This window comes from Motacilla alba, chromosome 20 (assembly GCF_015832195.1).
Source record: "Motacilla alba alba isolate MOTALB_02 chromosome 20, Motacilla_alba_V1.0_pri, whole genome shotgun sequence".
Taxonomy (NCBI): domain Eukaryota; kingdom Metazoa; phylum Chordata; class Aves; order Passeriformes; family Motacillidae; genus Motacilla; species Motacilla alba.
This window is the reverse complement of record NC_052035.1, coordinates 7,271,784-7,294,472: the sequence shown is the minus strand read 5'-3', so window position 1 is coordinate 7,294,472 and position 22,689 is coordinate 7,271,784. Positions and strand designations below refer to the sequence as shown.

Here is a 22,689-nt window from a genome sequence, read left to right as displayed (position 1 = left end):
TAAAACTGAGTTTGAAGGAGGGTTTTTTAGCTGCTGCCAGTAACTGAACACTGCTGTAACACACAGCATCACCAAAATGAGAACGGGTCAGGTACCAAAGCTGTTGACAATGCTCAGCTGGACTGAATCCATCCAGAATTACAGAATCCTACAATGGTTTGGGCTGCTCAAAGCACAACCCAACTTTCTCCTGAAAGGGATGGAGAAAACCAAGGGCATTTTTTTTTTCACTGTTCATTTTCATTTTTTTCAGATTCAGAGAGTAAAAATGACCCTTCTCTTGAAGAAGCTTTTTCTGATGAGCATTTCAAAGAAAAATGGGAGGAAGCCAGAGATGCAGCATCCTGCCAGTGGGAACATGCCACAGGGGTTGGCTGTGCCATGGCCCATCAGCCACCCAGCCCCTCGTGGAAGACACCAAAGGGACCACAAGGACAGGGCAATATAAGGAAAAGAAAAAAGACAAAAAAGAAGCACGTAAGACTCAGGCTAGACGACAAGGAAATAATTTATTTCCAGGTCCCAGAAAGACCTTGAAAAAAATAACAAGGGTGAGGAAATCAACCTTCTAATTTCATCTGGGTAGAGAAACAGAACCGAAGTGACTCCATCAGACACGGTGGCAGCTGCCAGCTCCTCCTGCGGGGCGGGCAGGGGGTGCGGGCACGGCGCTCCTCCCGTATTTACAGTGGGATGGGAACTGAAAGGCGAGCGGGAGTGCATGCGCTGCTCGGGATGGGGAGAACCCGCCGGGAGGGGGGCTAAACACGTACCCTGTCAGACCCCATCTCCTAGGACAGAGCCCTGCTATTGCACAACACTTGGCTAGAGGAAGGGCCGGTGCCCGAGGGGCTCAGCTCCGCAGCCCGGAGGGAAAACACAAACACGTTCCTGAGGAAAGAGAGGGATTTCTCCGTTCTCCTGCTGGGAGGTGCGGGGTGCCACGTGCTTGAGACGGCGTGGCCAGAGCTGGCACTCGAGGGCCCTGCTGCCTCCCCAGCATCATCACAGTGAACCAGCAGCACGCTGGGCACAGGCGCCAGCCGCAGCACCATCGCCTCCTCGGCGGGACCAGAGAGGCCACGAGGGGCTCCTGGTCCCAGACTGAGCCCAGCTGGGGCTCTGCACAGGGCCATGGTGGCAGTGGGCAGGAGCAGCTGAGGGCAGGCACTGTGGCAGAGCCAGGTCCTGTCCCTCTCTGCTGCTGGGTCTCGTGCTGCAGCCAAAGGACCAACGCCAGCAGCCGGGAAGCAACACACGGTAAAAAATGGACACACATGTACATTTACAGTTAAACCTTCTCCAAAGAGAGAAAACAGTGTCTGTAGTTAAACGAAAAGGACAAACCCAATGACAAGCCCAAGATGTGTCAGGCCTTGGGAGACCGTATCAGTTACCTATCAATGATATAATTGATTTTTTCCCAACATGATCAGATAAGGAGCTGCACCAGCCAGGATGGCCTGAGGTGCTGTGCAAGGACATCACGCTACAGGCTGTTCAGTTTTCCCTGTGGTAGTTGGCAGGCTGGGAAGGCACTGGGCACCCAGTGCTTTCCTCCAGCATCATCTGCAGCCTAAGGAGCAATGGCACATCCCACTGGCACATTCCTCACCTGCCTCCCAAACCCAGGAATTACATGCAAAAGCAGTCCTGCTGGGAGCTCACGCTGGCTTGCTGCAGGATACTGTGCTGGGGTGGGGACACCCTGGGGATCCTGAGGTGTCACAGATGTGCCGCCAACCTGCAGCCAGCTCGGCCCCAGAGCTGTGCCAGCAGGTTCTGGCCTCACACACATCTCCTGGGATGGCTGTTCTGTTGCCAATGGTGATGCTCTGCTGTCAGCTGGGTACAAGCAGGAATTATTCTTCCCAGCCAGGGGCCGGGGTTCTCCTGCACCCTGCAGCAAGGTCCTCCATGGGATGCAGCTCTGCCCCCGCCACTGTGGGCCAGGGAGCACTGCCATCCTGCCTGCTCATGCCCTGTGCAGGTCACGCCATTTGGTGACAGCCAGTGCCTGGCTGGGAGCCCTGCAAGCGCCAGGGCCTGCCTGTGTGAGGGGCTGGCAGAGCCCACCTGGGCACACCCCAGCACTGCAGCTGCTCTGCGGCCAGGCCACATCGTGCCTCGGTGACAGGTGGGACATCCCTGTCTGCCACTGGGGCTGTGGGGCACACCAGGACTTCGCAGACAACGTCTGCTGTGCAGGGAGTGCTGGGGATCCCCTTCACATCACCAGCACCTCTGTGATCACAAGACAGGGGTGAAGTGCTTGCAGCACGGAAGGGAAACCTGGTTTGAGCCGTTCTGCAGGATGTGATCCCAGCGTGGCATCCTCCCTCCAACACCGTGCCCGCAGCCGGGGGCTATTGAGAGCCCCACAGGGAGCAGCGAGAAGGAAGACTTCGAAAAGCAAGTAAACTTAGGAGGGGAAATCTGAACAGAAGTTAAAAGCTTGTTTCCCTCAGCAAGGAAAGCTCTTAAAGAAATCAAAGCTCTTTAAATGCTCCGACTCAAGTGACAAAAACAATTTAGACAACAAAAGGCTCCCGGTTTGCTCTTCTCTCCTGGATGGGGATCACCGAACAGATCTATTTAAATGATAATTTGTGGGGGAGAAACCCTCTCCAAACCCTCTTGAATTAGATTTTCTCCTTCTTAAGTCAGTTCGTAGTGCTTTAATGGAGACTGGCTTTGAGGAGATGAGGACACCCTGGTGGCTCCTCTGGGCTCCCCACGTGGGTGCGGAGCCCACCCGAGCCGAAGGCAGCTGCAGAGGAGCAGTCTCGGTGCAGCCTCTCGCCGGCAGCTGTGGAGTCTGGCCGAGGAGCACACGATCCCCGTGTGGCACCTCTCGGCCTGGAGCCCCAGTCCAGGAGGTGGCCGGAGCCCAGGAGGCTGCAGGGGCAGCTAGGACTCCTCGCCGTCCTCGTCGCCCCTGCGCCCCGCGTACAGCGCTGCCAGCTGCCGGAAACGTGGCCCCCAGCCCCCCAGGTAGGAGAAGTCCTGCTCTGAGCCGCTGGACCAGGTGTTGATGGAGCTCAGGGAGGGCACTGGGGAGTCCGAGCCCTCGAAGGCATAGGTCTGGAACGAGTCATAGGGTGGCACAGAGAGGTCCTCGTCCGCCTGCTCCACCTTCCTGCAGATATAGTCTCTGAACACAGAGAAGTCCAGGTCTGGGCTCTGCACCCACTGTGGGAGGGCATGGAGCTCCGAGGCTGGGTTTCTGCCCGGGCCCCCCTCTCCTGGCCCCCCACCTCCATCACCAGCTTTGATCTCACTGAAGTCATAGAGGCTGCGCAGGGCTGACATGTCATAGGCCTCTGTGTCCTGCTCACCACCTCCTTCATCGTTGTATTTGATGACATTGTCTCTCATGTCCTCGTCATCCTCAGAGGTCAGGTGGCTTTTGTGGTGTCGTTTCAGCGTGAGGATCAGAAGGACCAGCACTGGGAAAGGAAGAGACAGTCAGAGGGGCGTGGACTCTCGGGGACGCTGTGCTCCTGCAGGGCGAGGACGACCCCTGCTCGGTGGCAGGGGTGGCACAGCACCCCCAGCACGGGGAGCACTGCTGGGATGCCAGACAGCTCCCACCAGCCAGGCTCTCGAGCAGCAGCCCTGCTGTGTACTGGACTGGAGAGAGGTTTGCCCAGGCTCCAGGGCAGACCGGGAGCTTCCCTTGCCATGCAGCGTGACCACCGAGACAGGAGGGAGCGACGGACAAACACACAGCTGGACAGACAAACGGATGGGTCTGCAGAAGGTGAGCAGGAAAAGGGGCGCATGATTCACAGTAGCAGCTAAATGCTGGGTGGGTGAATGCGGAGCAGATGGCACAGAGCCTGAGCAGCGAGCCGCAGCTGTGTCCTGGATCATCACCCATTCAGCCCATCACCTTTAAAGCACCAATGTGCACTTTATTTGTCTGGGCAATTAGGCAGAAATTTGTTTGCACTGCGTTGGAAAATGAAACCAGTATATAAAGTGCACCCTGTGGGAAAGGGTTTTCTGAACGGAGATGCAGCAGGAGACAGGGAGTGGAGCCATGCCAAGGAGAGGAGACCTCACCAAACAATGTGCTGCCTCCCACAGATGTCTGGACAAGCCTTGGAGCCGGCCAGGAGCCAGCTCTGGGGCCAGAGAGGGCTTTCAGCAGCTGCATCCATCAACTGTCCTGTGTTAAACCTGAGGGCACTGCAACACCCCTCATTCAGAGCCCCTTCCCACAAGCACACGCTCCCCATGCCCAGCAAAGCTGTGTCAGTGTGCCAGTGGCAGGCAGCAGCATTCTGGGCTATACAGGTCCTGACCTAGGCAGCACTCTGGTTTGACCACAGCCCAGCTCTCATCCTGCCCACACACTCACACATGCTCCAACACTGACCTTTTCAGGTAAGAGCACAGCTGTGTGCCCCACAGCCACCACCCCTGCCCACACGCTGGGATCACACAGCCCCATCTGCTGTGGGATGCCTGCTGTGGGCACAGCGTGGCAGCTGGCAAGCAGCTCTTGGCTCCTGCCTGTCCAGGCAGGGAGTGAGCCAGCAGCTCTCCAGGCTCTGCTGGGCAGCATCACACCTGCCTGGCACAGGGAACTCTGCTCTGGTTGCCCTGTGGAGCCCAGCACACGTGAGCTGTGGCAAACATGGGAGCTTCCCCACTGGTCCCCCCGGCAGGGGCTGAGGTTCATGCCGCCCATGCTGCAGCTACCAGGCAGGAGACAGATGCAGAGAAGCCTGCTCTGTGCCCCCAGCTCTGTGCCCCCAGCACCTGCCTGCACACATTCACGTGATGCTGATGGAGTGGAGCAGGGATGGACAGGGAGGACTCGGGGACAGGCAGGCACTCACCAACCAGGATGAGGACGCAGACCAGCAGCGCGATGAGGGCGCCGGGGCTCAGCGTGGCTGACACGACGTAGGCGGTGCTGTTGCAGGACTGGATGGCCCCGTTGCTGTCACAGCCACAGACACGGATGGTCAGAGTCCCTGTGCTGCTCAGGGCTGGGGGGCCGCTGTCCACCACCAGGATGGGGAGCAGGTACACATCCTGCTCCTGGCGATTGAAGCCCACTCTCTGTGTGTGCACCGCTGCCGTGTTGTCTGCGGGGAACAAGCAAAAGCACAGCAAAGTCACCCCCACATCACAGCCTGCAGCACCTGCCAGGGGCTCCCCCGTGCTCTGGGTGAACAGCAGCTATTCCTGCACCACCTCCAGCAGCTATCCTGAGAGAGCCTGGGGCCTCCCCTTCCTTCACCACATGGACCCAGCTCATGGCTCCCTGGCACTGCAGACCCCTCTAGCCTGAGTGCCTGAACATGGCCAGCTCCACTCCAGCACATTCCCCTTTGCCAGCAGCACCTCAGGGCCAGCCTGGCATCTCCTTTGTCACCACACCTGGGAGTGAGCCTGGCACAGGAGCAGCACATGAGTGTCTGAACCACGCTGACAAACAACGCAGGTGGCAGAGAGAGGAGAAAAACTTCCGAAAGACCCTCTGAGAGTGGCACAGAGTCAGCATAAAAATCAATTGCTGACATGTACACAAGAACAGGCAGGGTCTGCAGGTGGCACTGAGACTGCAAGAGCAGACACTGCTTCTTCCAAAGCCAAAAGCCATGAGTGAATGGTTCTGCCTCAGCCAGAGGGCCAGATACCCCTGTAATCCTCTGTAACTCCTGAAGGAGTAGGCAGAGCTTCTTCCAAGCCTCCCAGCCAAGTCAGGCATCCTCCTCCCCATCTGCTTACACCCTGCTGCTTCAGGGGCTCAGCTGGCACAGCACAACTCGTTAAGATCCCATTAACACAGGCACTTCACGGGACCCTCCAGGGCCCTGGTGCCAGTGATGAACCCAAGGAGCAGCTGCTGCCAACCAGGAGCAGGGAGGGAGGGCAGGGACAGGGACTGACACTGGGACTGACTCCCTGCTCAGGGGTGCTGCAGGCTGCCAGCCAGCAGCAGCATGGCAGGATGGGGCTGAACAGCAGGTGACAATTGGAGGCAGGTGTCACAAGCCACTGCCGACTGTCTGCAGCCTTTATCTAATAAACCATGGATTGGCCCACTCACAGCAAGGTGCTGCTGTCTACAGACTCTGCTCATCAGACCTGATTTATGCCAGACCATCCCCTTTCTCTATGAATCAGCTCTTCCATTGGAAAAGACATCTCCAGTAACTCTGGCCCCTGGGCTGCTGCCATCACGGAAATTGCTGTATGGATTGGGTGCTGCATGAGAGCACACAGGGCATGGTGGGGACAGGAGGTGAGCCAGGATGGAAAATCTGCTGGTCAGTCAGGAAGCAGATCCCAAAGGCTCTGTGTGGCAGCCAGGGCACCGCAGAGCACAGACTCCCATCCTGTGGGACACCTGCCACTGTGGCTGAGACTCCTGGAGCATCATGTGGCAGCAGCACCATGGCAACTGGGCAGAGGTGTCAGGAGGAACAGGGGAGCACTGGCCCCTGGGGGCAAGGAGGCTGAACCAAGTGTGGTGGCAGCAACTGCCTGTGGCCTACCAAAGATGAGCTCTGAAAAAAAAAAATTATTGTTATGCTAATCGTTTGCACAAAGGTAATGAGATCTCATTTGGTGCTGGTCCCCCCTCCTTGCTGCAGTGTAGCAGGGGGATATAAATAACGTTAATGGCTCTATCTCAGCAAGAGACCAGGACTAACTCCTAGCTAGTCCAGCTAAAAGTAAGCCTCAGACACCTGGATCGAGTGGGGATAAAACCACAGGACAAAAAGGACAGAATAAAGTGCTGTAAGAGGGCAAGGCTCTGGCCACAGCCCAGGTAGGTCACCTTTGCTGTCACTGTCACACCAGCCAGGTCACCAGCCTGGGTCTAGGGTCAGATCCTGGCTCAGAGGCTCCGTGAGCACACAGCCCTGCACCTCCACTGCAGCTCAGCCCAAGCCTCACACAGGGCTGATGGAACACAGTGCTTGGGAACTCCCCCAGCTGCTCTTCAGCACTGTGTAAACGCACGGGTAGCACCAAACCTCTCAGGAAATGCAGCAGGAGGCTGGCAACTCCCTTCTGTTTACAGCCAGCTCCAGCTCCTGTTAGGGACCTGCGACAAGGCATGCTGTATTTTTAGAAACAGTCTCTAGAAACCAAGGGGAGCTGCCATGCAAGTGGCAGAGGGGCAGGCACCAACCTCAGCTCAGCCCAGACAGTTTAGGCAGCCTGGCACCACTGAAAAAGAAATACTGCCACCCACTAAGTCAAAATAAAGAACGTGGTACTTAAATTTAACAGCAGCATGACAGACAGGTCTGCTCAGAGAAACCTCGCCTCAGGAAGGGGCTGAGGGTTTGCCCTATGATCCAAAACTCGTTGCAAGGGAGCAACAAAAATCACAACTACAAAAGCTACTTTAAACATCATGAAACTATATTTTATCTCCTGAACAGGGTGGCAGGCGCCCTTCATCCCAGGAGGGACATGCACAGAAATTTCATGCGTACAGCAACGAAACTGCTTCACCAAGGCTCAACAGCCACAGCCCAGCTTGGCAGGGACCACCTGCCTCTGGCACTGAAATGGCTCCACCACCCGCCCACCACCCCCTGCCCCCCACCACCATGAGCTCTTCTCTGTTGGGTGTTTGCACCCCTGTTACTCACAAACCTCTGTGTTCCCCTCTGAGATACTCTAAAAAAAGTGCTCTGCCATACCATTGTAGTCCTTTTGATCACAGATCTGGGAAAATTTTGCCCAGATCTTGGAATGTGTATCCTGGAAAATGCATCCAAAGCAACCTCCTACAAAACAACTGCCATTTCTCTTGGTGCAGTTGTTTCTTTACATGTAGCTGACCCACAGCAGCTGCTTTGGGATGTGTCTTGGTGCAGATTTGTTTGCATTGGCACGGCTCAGGCAGCCCTGGCCCCGCAGCCCTCTGCAGCAGCTTCCTGCCAAATCCATTTCTGGGGTGATGAGCTGAGGAGCAGTGCTTCTCAGGAGCAGCTCTGGAATGTGAGCAGACGTTAATCCACAGCTTTCCTGAACAGACTCTGGGTCTCCACACTTGGTTTCCTGCCCAGTCCCCACAAAGCTGCACCTTCTGCTGCGGCTGTGCTGAGTGTCCTCTGATGCCCCAACCCAAACCTTTTACTATCACTGCTTTCCTGCTGCACAATTTGACATTTTCTTTGTAGGTTTCCACTGCCATCCTCTCTCTGATCACGCGGTGACATTATCCTGAGTTACATCACATCACCTTGTGTGACGGGGCAGGAGATGGCCCCTCTGTCCACCTGAGGAGCAGGACACTGGACAGGGCAGGAACTGACATGAGCTGAACACACAGGGATTCATCAATACTGCCCTAAGAGGAAAGTTTGGAAAGGCAATGTACTCTGGTGGTAGCTTAATGTCACTAGGAATAATAAAATAATTAAGTCTCCCAGACTCCCTCTCCAAAGAGGCTCTTGGCAGCCTTGAAGATAGAACTAATAAATCCTTCTCATAACTCAGTTTCAAACAGCGCTAGCAGAGCAGGAGGGATTTTGATGTCCCTTCCCTCTCCCACACTCACAGGGCCCTGTGAACACCTGTCTTCCCCTTCTCCAGCAGCTGCCCTGCTGTACTGGAGCTGGGAACACCAGCTCTGGGCAGGAGCACCCGGCTGGGCCTGCGGGCACACACTGCTGCCAGAGCTGCCCCGAGGGAGCAGACCTCCTCCAGCCCCAGGTGGTGCAGCTGGTGGAAGAAACATCCTGTTTTTCCCTTCTGCCTCTTCCTTCTCTCGAGTTCTCTGGGTACCAGGCCACAGCAGCACTGCTGCTCCTTCGCTGTTTGCTCAGCCCCGAGGAGGTTTGATGCTCTTTTACACACACACCCCAACCCTGCCCCAGTCAAACGAGCATCTGCCTGCTTGTGCTGAGAGGGGCATCCCTGCAGGGCTGCGGGAGGCTTCCTCTATCCTCAGGCAATCCGCAAATCCTAACATTTTGCTTTTGATTGTTAGGATTTTCAGATCTTCTATCACCCATTACATGCTCTTAATGAGACCTGCAGAGAGTTCAGACATCTGCTTGCCGAGCCCTTGAGCCCTGGAGTCAGTAGCTCCATGTGTCACTCCATATTACCTAGCACTCCTTCCAGGTTCCTGGGCTTGGATACTTTCTACCATCCCTTCCAACACAATTAGCATTTCTTGGAGAACATGATTTCAGGCTTTAATTGCCTTTGATCCTGCTGTAATCAATTTTCTCAGGCCAGAAAGGCCCAGCAAAAGGCGAGTTAGGAAGCAGAGGATGGTGAATGCCTTTGGAACGGCACCAGTTGGATCTTAACATGGTCAGCTTCTCTAATTCCATCTCTTCCTTTAGTCTCTCCATATGATGGGCATCTTCTTCCTGGATGCTCGCTGTTGTTACCACAGGTGACATTTATTCCTTGTCTGATGAATCAGGAAGAGTGTGAGAGCTCCCTCAGACAGAGCAGAAGCAGGGAAAGAGAGGCACCAACAGGCAACGGCGCTGTTTCCAAAAGCCCAACTTGCCAATCACCTGCAACTCAGCTATGTGTCTTCAGGGACACCCTTGGTTTTTGCATCTCCAGCCCGGAGCACTGGAGCCAGCACAGCTCTGTGTGCCACACCCAGGACCCCACGAGGGAGCCCCAACAGTGCTGGTCCCCACCCTGCTGAGAACAAATCACTCCCCGAAGTGCCTTTCTGGTGCCACAAAGGAGCCAAGTGAAGGAGGTGCAAAGCAAAAGAGAGGATTTAAGCAAGAGCTTAGAGAATCCATCTGTGCTGACATCCATCAGTGTCACTCCTTGGCTGCAAAAGCAATATTTATAAATCACGTTTCAAAACTGGCTACAAATTTGTACAAAGAAACAGATGGGCTGGTGGTAGCAGTTTGTCACCACCGATATTTGCACGGGGGAGTAGAGACAAGTGCATGGTGAAGAGGGGTGAATGCAGGAGAAGGAAGCAATGGGGGAACACAAGGGAGGATGCAGCAAGGTCACCTACGAGAGCAGGGGCAAAGGAGAGTGTACCCAGGGCAGCTGATGGACTGGAGAAGGGGGCAGAAATCAAAGGGAGGGAGATGGCACCAAGGCACCCTGTTAGAAATGAGGGGTGCCTCTATCTGCCACAGGCAGCCACCTCCGCTTGCTGTGGAAGACAGCACTGCTCAGCAACTGGGAGGGTCTCCAAACACTCTGGGAATAACCCTGCAGCAACAACATTTGTTTTCCCAAGAGCAGGAGGCGGGAGGTGATGCCAGCTTTTACTCATTTTATGCAGTGTTACACCACACAAAAGGCTCCAGGGATCATTTAGCACAAAGAGTTACCCCGTGCCACAAGAGCCTCATCCCACTCAAGAGAGCAGCAGCTCTGGGGGAGATGGTGGCACACATGTCCTGCATCTACTGCAAGGCCAGCTCCTGGGCCACTGCTGGTGGACTCCCACACAGAGCCAAGGAGCCCCTGCCAAGCCCCATACACCCCCAGCCACGTGCAAAACAGCAGTGGTGGCTCTGGGATGGCACCCTGGCCATGGCAGACACCCTGGCCCAGAGCTCTGAGCCTCATGAGGGTCTAGGCAGGGATGGACACCCGGGTGTAGCTCAGCATGTTCAAGCACATTTTCATAAGGTTTTTCAAAGAAAGTGAGGGAAGTTAATCGCTGGGTGTGGGGCAAAATCTTGCTGAGGATTAAAGGCTGTTTACATGATAAGAAGCAAAGGTCTTCTGAACAGCTGCCCTTGAGAAGGGGGGGAGGGACTCAGGTCAGGGACAGCTGTGCTACTCAGGACACAAAGCAATATCCAGCTGTGCTACCATCACATCTGAAGCTTTTCCATTTTGACTATCCCTCATAATGCTGAACCAAACTGAGCAAGCAGGATCTTACGTCAGCAGAAGGCTCCTATGATAAGCCCAGAACAAACTAAACCAGGCTTTTGACAGATAAAGCTGCAAAAGCAGAGAAAGAGAATGATTTTAAAAGAAAACCCAACCAAAACCAAAGAAGAATTTCAATGTGATCTGCTGGCCCTGTGACAAGCACATGCACATGTGGCTGGAGAAGGTCCCAGTATCTGCACGGGACCCTGCTGTACCTACTGCTACAATCAGCACCTAAATTCCCCCTTAAACACCAACCAAAAATAGGAAGCATCCTCATAACTACTTTTCTGGATTGTTACTGTCCACGCAAATGCAGCCTGCAAAGTCCAACAGCTGCCAGGCTCAGCCAGCAGAACCTGCATGGCACCCCATCACTCACAGCAGCCTTGAGTCACCCAGGATGAGTTACTGAGCTCAGGGGTGCAGAGAACCCCAGAGCTGCCCAGAAGAACAGACAGGCTCTGCCTGGCTGCCTGTCCCAAAGGAGAGGATGAGCCCCAGGAAACAGAGGAACTGCACCCCAGAGCCACCACCTGACAGGGAATCAGGCTCTGCAGGCTGTGTCCCAGAGAAACCACCGTGGCTGTGGGCTGGCTGCAGCATGGCCCCACTGCCTCCCTGGGCTCTGGAGCTGCTCCCATTTGTCAGGGGCACAGCCCTGGCCACACACATGGCAGCCCCAAGATGACCCATGCTCCAGGATTTACCTTGGAGAGGAATAAATCATAATGCTCAAAATGGGAGTGCGTTCTTCTATAAATCCACATCATCTCCTTGCCTGCAGGCAGGTTGGAGATTTCCCATCAAGAAAGGGACTGAGAGCCCTTAAAATACCAAAGGCTTAACCAGACAGCATGAGAGGAGCTTTGTAGCTGCTTGCAGGGAGGAATAAAGCTGGCAGAGCCTCCTTGAGGAAATCCAAGCTGTTAGCTGATCAGTCCCACCATGTCAGGTTGAGAAGAAGCTCTGCAACATGCCCAAAGCACCCAGAGCTGGCACAGAGAGACCATAACCCACCTCTCTGTCCATGGCCAGAGGTGCTGCTCAGCCTGAAGGATGTTGGGCCAAAGGTACAGCAGAACTCACCCTGGATATCCAGCAAAGAGAAATGGTGGTTGTTGGTGGCTTCAGGTGCCAACGTGAAGTAGAAACGGTGGCCGCTCTGAGGCTCGTCCCGGTCCACAACGCTGATTGTCTGGATCAGCTGTGGGGAGAAGGCAGATGTGAGCACCAGAGCTGCTCCCACAGCCTCTGCCAGGGTCCCACGTGCAGGGTCCAGCCAGCAGCATCACCGGCTGCAGCCAGAGAGGGACGAGCCTTCAGCCCTGCAGACGGGCTCAGTGGGACCAGCAGAGTGACTCCCGCTGTGACAGGGCTGCACAGGAAGGCTCTCAGGCAGAAGGGGACAGATGGGCAAGCTGGCATTACTCCAGAGTGCTGCCTGCAGCCCAAGACCAGGGCTGGAGGATTCTCACTACCTGGCCTGGCTTGGCATCCTCACACACAGCAGCTTCATAGGGGGTGGCAAGCTCAGGTGGATTGTCATTGACGTCCAGGATTCGGATACGGAGAGAGGCCCTCGACACCTGGGAGTGATTATCTGAAACAGAAAGAGAAGCAGAGCTTCAGGACAAAGGGCCAGCTGCTGCTATCAGAGAGCAAAACCTCTCATCCCATCTGTCCAGAGGCCATCGTGGCTGCTGCCAGCACTGCACCTCTGCCTGCCTGTGGCACAGACTGTCTACAGGATAGCAGCACCTGTAGGGCATGCTTCAGCCTCACTGCACTCTGCAAAAGAAGCCCAACCACTGGGCTGTGTGCCAAGGAGTCCTGAAGCACCACCTGATCTAACCCTGGAAAATTGCAGCAGCCCAAAGCTAGTCCCAGCCATACGAGTCAGGATCTGTGCTGCAGCAAAACAGCACCAAGATGGGACAGAAAACTGGGATGTGAGATCCCCCTCTGACCTGGATCCTGATCCATAGGTGCTTGAGACTGGCAGCAACATCTGAGAGCCAAGCAAATGGAGCTGGGATGTGAAACAGCTGCATCAGCTAAGGGCACAGGTTGGTGGTGAGATCTGTCCGCCCACCTCTGCTGTGCCCAGGTGACCCAGGGTCAAATGTGCCCCACTGAGGCACGAGGCTCTTGCCCAGGGACTCAGGCCTCTCATGCTGACACTGGGTTTTTGTTACCATTCCAGCCTAAACTTAAACACAGCACTGTCCACCAGCTGGCATGAGGGGGGCACACAGTGATACTGAGGGCAGCCCTGTCACCCTGGCACTCACCAGCCCAGCCTCACACAGGCAGTGGTCCCGGGGACTCCCCTCCCTTGGGGTTCACTCTGCACGTGGGATGGGGCAGCATTTACACCTCCACTCACTGCAGCGCCACTGAGCTGCACACGCACTGCCGAGGGACACCGAGCCCGTGCCACAGGATTATAAATCACTCTGGAGGGCCTGATGTTTGCTGAAGCACCTCATATATCTCCAGAAATGAGAACTCCCTCTTACTCCATCTCCTTTGTTTTACCCAGAGGCTGCACCTGTGACAGAACTAATGCTTCTCTCCACGCTCAGGCAGGAGTTCTGCTGCCTGTTTGTCTATAACATTAATACTGGCCCCAACTGATCAGGTGGGGGAGGACCCAGGGGAGAGGAGATTTAGCGCTGCTCCATAATTAGCCAGGAATCTAAGCCCCCTCCCCAGAGCTGCCTTCACCCGGTTCTCACGTTATCACTCCCTCTCACCCAGACCAGCTGCTCTGGTGATTAGATAGTTGTTTTTGGGGGAGGGAGGCTGAAGTCGTGACTAAAAGCCTAGAACTATGTGTTATTTTAAAAGGCATATTGGTGCAGTGAAATTGCTTGCAGGAAGAGAGAAAGGGGGTGGCAGCGGGGTGAGAAGGGAGCCCAGGGAGGCGGCAGGGTGTGTGCTTGATGCCCACAAATGAGCAGGAAGAAAAAGGGTTCAGTTCCTGCAAGAAGGAGGATGACAGCGTTTCATCACCCCCTCCTCAACCCACAAGGAAGATGGATAACCATCCCTGCTGCTCAGCTCTGGAGCAGGCTGAGATTGCTGAGAGAAAGACGAGGCAAGGCAGAAGGAGAGGAGAGGAGCGGAGAGGCTGAAAGGAGAAAGAATCCAGGACTCCAGCTCTTCCCCTTCCTAACTGTAACCCAGAGGAGGAGCTGCTCCCTTAGTGCCCCACAGTGTGGGAGCCAGCTGCGAGCAGGGACCCATCCCAGCAGTGCTGAACCCTCCCCAGGAGCTGTTGGGATGGTGTGTGCCAGCTCTGGACATCCAGGTGATCCTGAGCAAAGCAGCTTCGCTTCAAGTCCACCTCCCCCAGCCCCTGAGGAGGGATGTGATCAGCATCTTCAGAGCCAGGCAGAAGCACAGGGCTGTGCTCAGCCCCAGCACCAGCTGGCAGCGGGGTCACATCCCTGCCTCGGCACAGAGCTGGGGACCTGCACCCACCCCTCCCCAGCCAGGGCTCACGTCCTGCTTCCCTGGGCACAGCTCTGAGACTGTGACCTTTCTAAATGCACCCTGTCATACAAAAGCTCTCCTTCTGCCCTTCCAAAACTGCTGAAGCCTGAGGCTCGTGCTCACTCCTGGCTCAGTGACGGGGTCAAAATTTGACGTGTCCAGGAACATCAAGGTTAGAAAGGCAACTGCTACACTCTTGTCTACCTTTCCAGTGAGGCACACATCACCTTCCTTTTATTTTGGCTGTACAATGTATATTTGAAGGTTTCTCAATGCTTTATCAACTTCCCTCATCCTTTGAGCCAGTACCTGGATTTATGGGTGGAAAAAATGAAAAATGGTTGGATGTATTTGAAAGAAGTTATCTTCAAAACATCTGAAATATGTTTTTTGTAACAGTGGCATAAACTGATATTATGATGGTCAGAAGCATGATTGAGATTGTTGGAGCACATCTGTTATGAAAGGCACAAAGCACTCAACTAACACAGGATTCACATCTGCGAGGTCAGAAACTCTGGCAGTGCTGTGTGCACGCACCCAAAATGCCCCAGCACGGAGCAAAGGCTCAGCAGGCAGGTCCCAGCACCAGAAAGAGAAGCAGAGAGGGTGGATGGGGCTGTGGCTTGGGTGCTGCAGGCACCTGCCCTCACAGGGCTCACCTGGCCCGTGACTGAGGCGAGGGCAGCACGTGCTGGCTGAGGGCAACCGGAAAGGAAAAAAGGCATCTTCCATTGCAGCATCTCTCCTCGGTATTCCAGCTCAGCTGACTGACATGCAAATTAGTTTAATTATTTCTTCTTCTAAAATAAATTATATTTTGCAGTGGCTGCAATATGTTGTGTCAGGCAAAATTACATTCAATATTTTTAAACTAATTGATGTCAGCCTTGAGAAAACCTGATTGACAGCAGAGAGAAAACTAGGCTGCTACCTAAACGCTTCCCTAAATTAAAATTAAACATGCCGTTTTTCTGCATTTCCTTCAGGAGTTGGAATGCTATTAATCTGAAAAGACTGAGGAAAGAGACATGGAAAATACAGAGAACAAGAGGGAGATGCTGGAAGCAGTATGGGAGCTCCAGGCTGGTGACTGGCAGCTGCCTTTGCCAACATGGGAGGAATTATTTCAGAGCCACTGGAGCTGCTGTGCGTGGGGGACAGAGCTCTGCCCAGTGCTTCCACACTGCTGCATCTGTGCCTGCCTCAGCACAGCCACCAGTGTGGCTCAGGGTGTGCCAGCCAGCCCTGCCCAGGTGCCATGTAGCAGAACAGGCAGCACTGGGACAGGACTGGCAGGGAAGGGACAGGCAGTGCCAGGATTCTGGAGCATGAGATGGTCACAGTCCTGCTGCACAGCAACCCTCAGGCCAAGAGTTAAGGGCTTCAGGGGAATCTTCATCCACATCCCAGAGTATTTCCTTATTTAATTAATCATGTAAGTAAGTAATCTCAACAGGACAATATTCTCCTCTTCAATATTCAGATGAAAAACACCAACTTGGCCTCTCCCTGAGCTGCAGACAGCTGAGTGCTCACAGGACTGACACCGAGTGGCTCTGGGCAACTGCTCAGCAATGCTGTGGCTCTGCAGCAGCTCCAGGGATGGGAAGGGATTGACAGTGCTTGGTCACCCCTGCTGTGGCAGGAGAGGAAGGGACTTGTGGCTTCTGCTGAGCCAGGATCCAGCCCATACTCCTCCAGACCCTCACACTATCTCACAATAAAACACTTCGCATTTTTACACCCAACCTCTCCTGTGGAGCTCCAAATCCAGCAAATGCCATTTGCCCTCCTCCCCACACACACCCCAAAGTGCTCAGCAGCTTCTCTGGGTCTGAGGAGAGCCCAGGGGAGCGTTGGCTGCCACATGCAGCTGCAGCACCTGGAGCAGACCAGCTCAGGGACACTGCTGGGCACAGCATCCAATCTGCTCTTCTGTGTGGAGACCAAATTGGTACAATACTGAATTCAAAATTTTTACATTAGTAAGGAAGTCAGAAGAGACAAGAGTGGAATTTATTTCCTCACTATCTCAGCAAATTGGGAGAAGAAAATTCAGAACAGAAGACTGGGATGTGCCACTCTGCTCTCTAGCCCTGCTGCCATGGCTCTGGGGCACAGGGTGGGTTTGTAGCTGTTGTGCAGCTCCTGCCTGCAAACCAGAGTGCTGATGCCAAGGACAGAGCAGGGGCATGACTCGTCTGACAGGTGGCTATATCAGAGGCTGGAGCTGAAAACGTGGCCCCCAGCTGAGGGGAAGCAAAGTGGAAGCAGCAGTTAAGCCAAGTAACATAAATGGCTCTCACCTCTCCTGAGTCCTGCCCAAACTCAGCAGCATGAGAGTCATTAAATTGCATCCAAACACAATGCTCTGATTAAAGCCAGTCTCCAGCAGGAAGATTTATCATCTCAATTACCAGCAGTGGACACAGCAGTCAAGGCCTCATCATTTTACATGAGCAAAGAGGAAAACAGGAAGAGAATCACTAATATTAGCCCAAGGAAGGTAAACAGCTTGCGAGGGAGATGAAGATTTATCTGTGGAAACGCTTGGCCCGGTCCCAGGCCAGATTAGCTGAACAGCCCCCGTGCCTCCTGCTGGCTGCCACGCTGCAGGCCAAACACTCCGCTGGTCCCTGGGCAGCTCCTGCTGGGGGTGTCTGGCTGGGAGCCAGAGCTGCCCTTGCTCCTCACGGCAGCACTGGGAAGCCCAGAGAGCTCATGGGCACAGCTGGGCACCTTCTGCAGCTTTTCTTACTGCCTTCAGGGGCAAATACACTCTGATATCCACAGGTGGGAAATAACCTGGACACAGTCTCTGCAGCAGCAATGGGTACCACACAGGGCTCTCCAGGGAGGGGGCACAGCTCCTGTTTGGAGCTGCTGAGCCCCACAGGCTGCCTGTGGGAACAAGTGCTGCCAGTGGCACAGCCAGTGGGGCTGGCTGTCCTTCAGCCTGCAGTGGTCAAACCCTGCCCAGGACAGCCCTGACAGCAGGCCAGGAGGGCGGCTCAAGGAGGCCACAGGGATGAAATATCTTGTTGCAATGCACTCCAGGCCATGTGACTGGTGCCATGGGAATCAAGTGGGCACCATGGGAATACAGTGGATACAGATTCCCACCAGCCCCAATGAGCTGAGGCATCAGGCACAATCTGGGCAGCAGGACTCCCACTGGGTTTGTTCCATTCCTCCTGCCAAGTTTACATCTCACTGAGGAAAGAGAATATCTGACCACTTGCCTCTGATGGAGTTGGTGACGTGTGGCACTGTGGCATCCAGCTGCATCCCACATGCTCATGGTGAGCACCACAGGGCCCTGCCTGCACCCCTGGCCCCAGACACCTCTGTGCCAGGAACTGCACTGCTGGATGTGCAGCTGCCAGCCCCCAGCTGCCCTGCATTCCCCTCTCCCACTCCATGGCTGATCCCACCGCGCCAGGCACATCCTGACAGCGGCTGCACAGCCCTGCTCCCAAACCCCTCCATCACTCAGAAGGCTGTACCTTTACAACTGCCCTTTCTGCCAGAGGATTCAGACATAAATTGTACTTTAAATTCAATATCAGTCATTAATATTTCATGATTACAAAACGTTAAGGATAATGTCACTGGGAAGAATGTCTGGGCAGCTAAAACGGATGAGTCAGAGCTCACCACGGGAGAAGTCAGAGCACTGAAGAGTCTCCCTGGCTTTTGAAGCAATCCAGCCTGACAGGCTTCCCTGCCAGAGGGGAGCTGCAGCATTTACTGACTTGTTCTGAAATCCTAGCCACAGCGTGTAAATATTGTCCTTCTGATTCTTGTCACCTCACGTTTCCTCTGGATGCTGAGTTGTGCTGCAGTGCTGCCATCCCCTCCTCCCTGCAGAGCCTCCCCATGGAGCCCCCAGTACAGGTCACAGCTGGGCAATGGACTGCCCTCCCTGGGATGTGACCAGGCAGGGCTCACAGCAGTGCCACAGCCAGAGAGCGCAGGGGTCACTCCCATCATCCAGCACAGAGCATGGGCACAGAGAGGGACTGGGCTGCACCACAGAGCCACAGATATCCCTTCTGGACACTGGGGGTCTGGCCAGGGCTACTGACCCATCCTCCCTTCCTCTCCCAGGGCTACAGGGCCTGTGCCCTCACCTGGACAGAGTGGGTGGCAGGATGTGACCTCTGGGACACAAGTCAGGCCTTGACCTGGCACCTTGAACACGAACAGCAGTGTCAACACTCAAGAATGAGCAGAGAAACACTCAGAGCAAAGCCTGGAGAAGGCTCCTGCCCACAGACAGACAGGCCCTGGCACATGTCAGCAGGGACAAGGAGGTGCTCTGCAGCCACAGCAGCTCCCTGGTACCCAATGCAGGGCAGAGGCAGAGCACAGCAGGGCCCAGGCTTCCCTGGTGACTTGCACATCCAAAATATGGAAAAATTTGAAGAATATGGCAATGCCTTTCTTCTTCTCAGCATGGTGCCTGGGACATTCTGCTCCCACAGTCCCTTCCCACTGCTGCACCCCAGGACCTCCCATCCATTCCTTCTGTGCCAAGCCTGCACCACCCCAAGCACACAGGAGGCATCCAGAGCCACACACCCAGGTGCAGGTACGGTCTGTGAATCCCAAACACTGGGAGCTCTGGCAGAAGCAAGTGCTGACAGTCCTGCAGTGCCACAGGGCTGCAGCTGAGGGGACATCCACCACGGCCCAGGAGTGATCTGGGGGGAGGCAGGTGATGTGAGCACAGCCCCCCGGGAGCCCCCGGTGCTGCTCAGCAGGTGTGAGTGCAGGCAGCAAGCTGTGCAGGGATGACTGGCAGAGATGGCGCAGAGATAACACAAATTTGATTAGTGTTCATCAAATATACTATTCGACCATGCTCCCTTATTAATGCTCGACTCAGGAAGAGTATTTTTAGGTTGTCTAGGGAGATGTCAGACTCAGTGCTGCTGCATTTATTTTTCTTTTTTACTTTGGTGTTGATTAACACTCGTGTCTTGGCCACCCCTGCAATGACAGCACCCATGTTCCTCCTCCTGCCCCACACAGCATGTCTCCATCTCACCTGCCTCCATGGCCAGGACAGTGATGTTGTGCCACCCTGCTGTCTCCCGGTCCAGGACCTTCCCTGTCACAATAGCCCCCGTTTTGGCATCGATGTCAAAGATCCTCTCGGTGTCCGTGCTGCGGTCGATGGCGTACCTGTGACCAGGCAAAAGGGGAAACCATGAGCAGCTGCAGGTGCCCACCCTTGCCACCAGCCCCAGGGGTACTGGAATCCAACACCACAGGCCCTGAGTCCCTGCTCTCCTTGTCCTGAGTTGCAGCACAGTACAGGAAGGCCACGTTTCTACCAGGCTGCAAGCCCAGAGCCTTCAACTAAAATTAAAGTGTGGCTTTTGGTGCATAAAGTGGAACTGTGCAGAGACTTTGGACAAGGGGAAAAACCTGCTCTGATGGGAACCTTATGCTTTGGATAGACAGAGCAATACAAAAACTGTGGGCTGTAACTTACCTGTGACTCTGGGAAGCTTCAGTGGTGTAGGTTCAGGAAAAGCATGAACCAAAGTGAAGGTGGGCACCCCTGCTCGAGGAGCCCATCTCACCTTCTACCCTCGCTGCTGCTCCTGCCACTGCATCCTCCCAAGCGAGACACCCAGAGGGAAGGACACGGTGGCCTGTAAGCCACATCTGCAGACACCTCAACTGCAGCTACAGTGGCACAAAGCACAGGCTCTGGACTGACCATGTGTAACTGGTGCAGCAATCCTGGCAGCAGAGCAGCGGGCAGCAGCCAGCATCCCCCCATGAACACAGCACATCACACCAGCAGCCCCAAGATTTGCCCTATATTGAGCTTCCCATCCCACATGGAACAGGCTGATGAGCTCCTCCAGCTCTGGCTGTGTCCAGCTGCTCAGCAGAGACCCATCACAGGCAGCTCTCACTCTGCTCATTCTGCTGCTTCAGTGCTGCCCCAAACAGCCCCTCCTGAGGGTGGAACCCACGTACTCCCTGGGCCACCTCCAGAGAGCACAACTCCCACTTCTCCCCAGGGGCAACCCCACAGCTCACGAGGAGTCAGACACCAGATTTGGCCCTGAGCCTTCACCAGGACACCACAAATCCATGCATGTCCCAGTGGTCTGTCCTGCATTTCCAACCATTACACGTGGAATGGAGCAAGCCAGCAGTAAATCAGGGCACAATGAGATGTGAGCTCCTGAAGGAAAGGGAAGTCTGATCCAGCTGAGGCTGTTGAGCACAGCCATAGCACAAATAACACAAACCACCACTGCAATCAGAATTAGAAATCCAGAAGGCCTGCAAATCACAAACAATACAGCATAATGTTATTGTGTACAGCATCTTTCACACACACTGAATCCCAGAGTGCTTCACAGAATTAAATAATACAAGACAGCAAAGAGTACAAAGGATAAATTACCAAAAGCAAGGCTGTGAATAAATTAAAGCCTTCAGTCACATGTCCAACCACAGAAGGAAGATAAATGTAGGGACAAAGCAAACTGGAAAGCTGGCGAGGTAGGACTGAGAGGCCTCACTGGACAGGAGCAGAGCAGGACAGGCTCCAGGCTAGCAGCAGGTTCAGGACAGGGGAAGTGTTCCATGTGCTGCAGAGCAGTTTTCCAGCTGTGGGTCCATCACCCACATGGCTCACAACCAAGGAACATCAGCTCACCTTCTTCATGACCAGAGATGGCCCTGTGCTGTTCTGCCCCATGCCCTGAGATGGAACCTGCTGCAGATGGGAATGCCTCTGGCAGAGCCCCTGTCCATCCACACAGCTCCTGCTCTGATGGAGGCACACAAAAAGGCATTCCTACAGTTTAACATGTTATACAGTACCAGATTACATTTCCTAGCTCTCTCCCTTTCAGACAGATGGGGAGATGAGAGAGTAAATACAACAGCATTTGCTTGTAGCCAAATAAAAACATTCAAAAGTCACTATCTAAATTCACTTGCTCCCTGCCAGCATCTAGTACTTATGTAGCTGAATTCCTCCTACCCCCTTGCATCTAGAGGTGATGGACATCTCTCACACAAAGCCAGGTACAAGCTCATGTATCTCTAAACCAGCTACTAGGAACTGCCTGCATTTTCTGCCCCAACTCCCAGCTGGCAGCAGAGCTTTTACAGGCACACAGCCAACTCCAAAAGGGACAGTGACACTGTCTTGGCATGTACTGCAGCCTCTCATCCACTCTCTGCTCACTCACTGCACAGGAAAAGGAGAGGTATGGCCACTCTGAATTGTACAAATCAGTCCAATGTTCTGCTGGAAAGAGGAACAGAAACTGGGATGACAACACCTAATACCTTTCCAACAGCATAACTAATTCTACGTAACTGCTTCCATTGTTCTCCAACACCCCCTGACCTCAAACATGTCCTGCCTTCCACTCCACTTTTCATGCTGTTAAGTTCAAGATGGTACTTCACAATCCCCATGGCTTCCCTGCCTCTTGGATAAGCACATGCCTGTTTTGATCACACTGCTGTCATAAACAGAGACATCTGAAAAAAAAAAAAAAAAGAAAAAAAAATCCACACAGAAAAACCCAGTTAGTGATGGGAGACACCCCCAAGCCTGGACACATCTGACAGGGCTGCCTGCCTGGCCAGAGGGCAGGAGGATGGCAGGGAGTGTTCAGGGTAATGCCACTGGGATCCTGCTCTTAGGCTTCTCATAGCTTTGCTGCTGAGGATGTCTTGTCCCTTCTGAATGGTCTGTTAAGGACATGCTGCCTGCACCCCATGGCCAGGCACAAACCAAACCACAACTCTGATCCCTTTGCCACCACCGCTACAGAGAAATGTCACCTTCTCAGTATGGCCCAGGGAAGGAGACAGAGCTCAGCACACTGCCTTGGCAGGACTGGCTCTGCTGCCACTCACTGTGACTGTGGAGGTGGCCAGTCCAGGTGGGTCTGCAGCTCTCTGCAGGTGCCAGAGGCCATGGATGCTCTGGAGTGCTTGGCTGCTGTGGGAGCTGGGGACTGGGAGGGTGGCACAGGGATGTCCATCAAGCCCTGCAAGCCACAGCCATAAGCTGCTCAGAGCTGCAGATCTCACAGCAGAGCTCACCTTGCAACAGCTTCCATCTCATCCCATGCTGGAGAGAGCAGTGCTTTGCTGTGCTCACTCACATCACTTGTGCAATACAACCTTCACCACCAGCCTCTCCACCTCTACTCCAGCTTCATATTCACCACCCTACTGCAGCCAAACAGTGCTCCTCACCTGGGAAAAGGCAGTATTTAATCCCTCATCCTCCAGTACTCAGAGACAGGACCT

At 54.4% G+C, this 22,689-nt stretch overlaps 1 protein-coding gene across 2 annotated transcripts in view; it reads right to left on the bottom strand.

Annotated features, from left to right (window-relative positions):
• Positions 1-500: 500 nt before the first annotated feature.
• The window catches only part of CDH22 (cadherin 22), a 76,352-nt gene continuing 54,163 nt past the window's right edge, over positions 501-22,689 (bottom strand). The window contains exons 7-11 of one of the 2 annotated variants that reach the window (XM_038159201.1): positions 19,433-19,569; positions 12,357-12,478; positions 11,965-12,082; positions 4,851-5,102; positions 501-3,449 (exon numbers count right to left, since the gene is read on the bottom strand). In XM_038159201.1, the coding sequence (XP_038015129.1) occupies positions 2,911-3,449; positions 4,851-5,102; positions 11,965-12,082; positions 12,357-12,478; positions 19,433-19,569 (1,168 nt within the window). In that variant the 3' untranslated portion in view covers positions 501-2,910. The remainder of the gene's footprint in view (positions 3,450-4,850; positions 5,103-11,964; positions 12,083-12,356; positions 12,479-19,432; positions 19,570-22,689) is intronic. The other variant, XM_038159200.1, reaches the window with a different exon arrangement.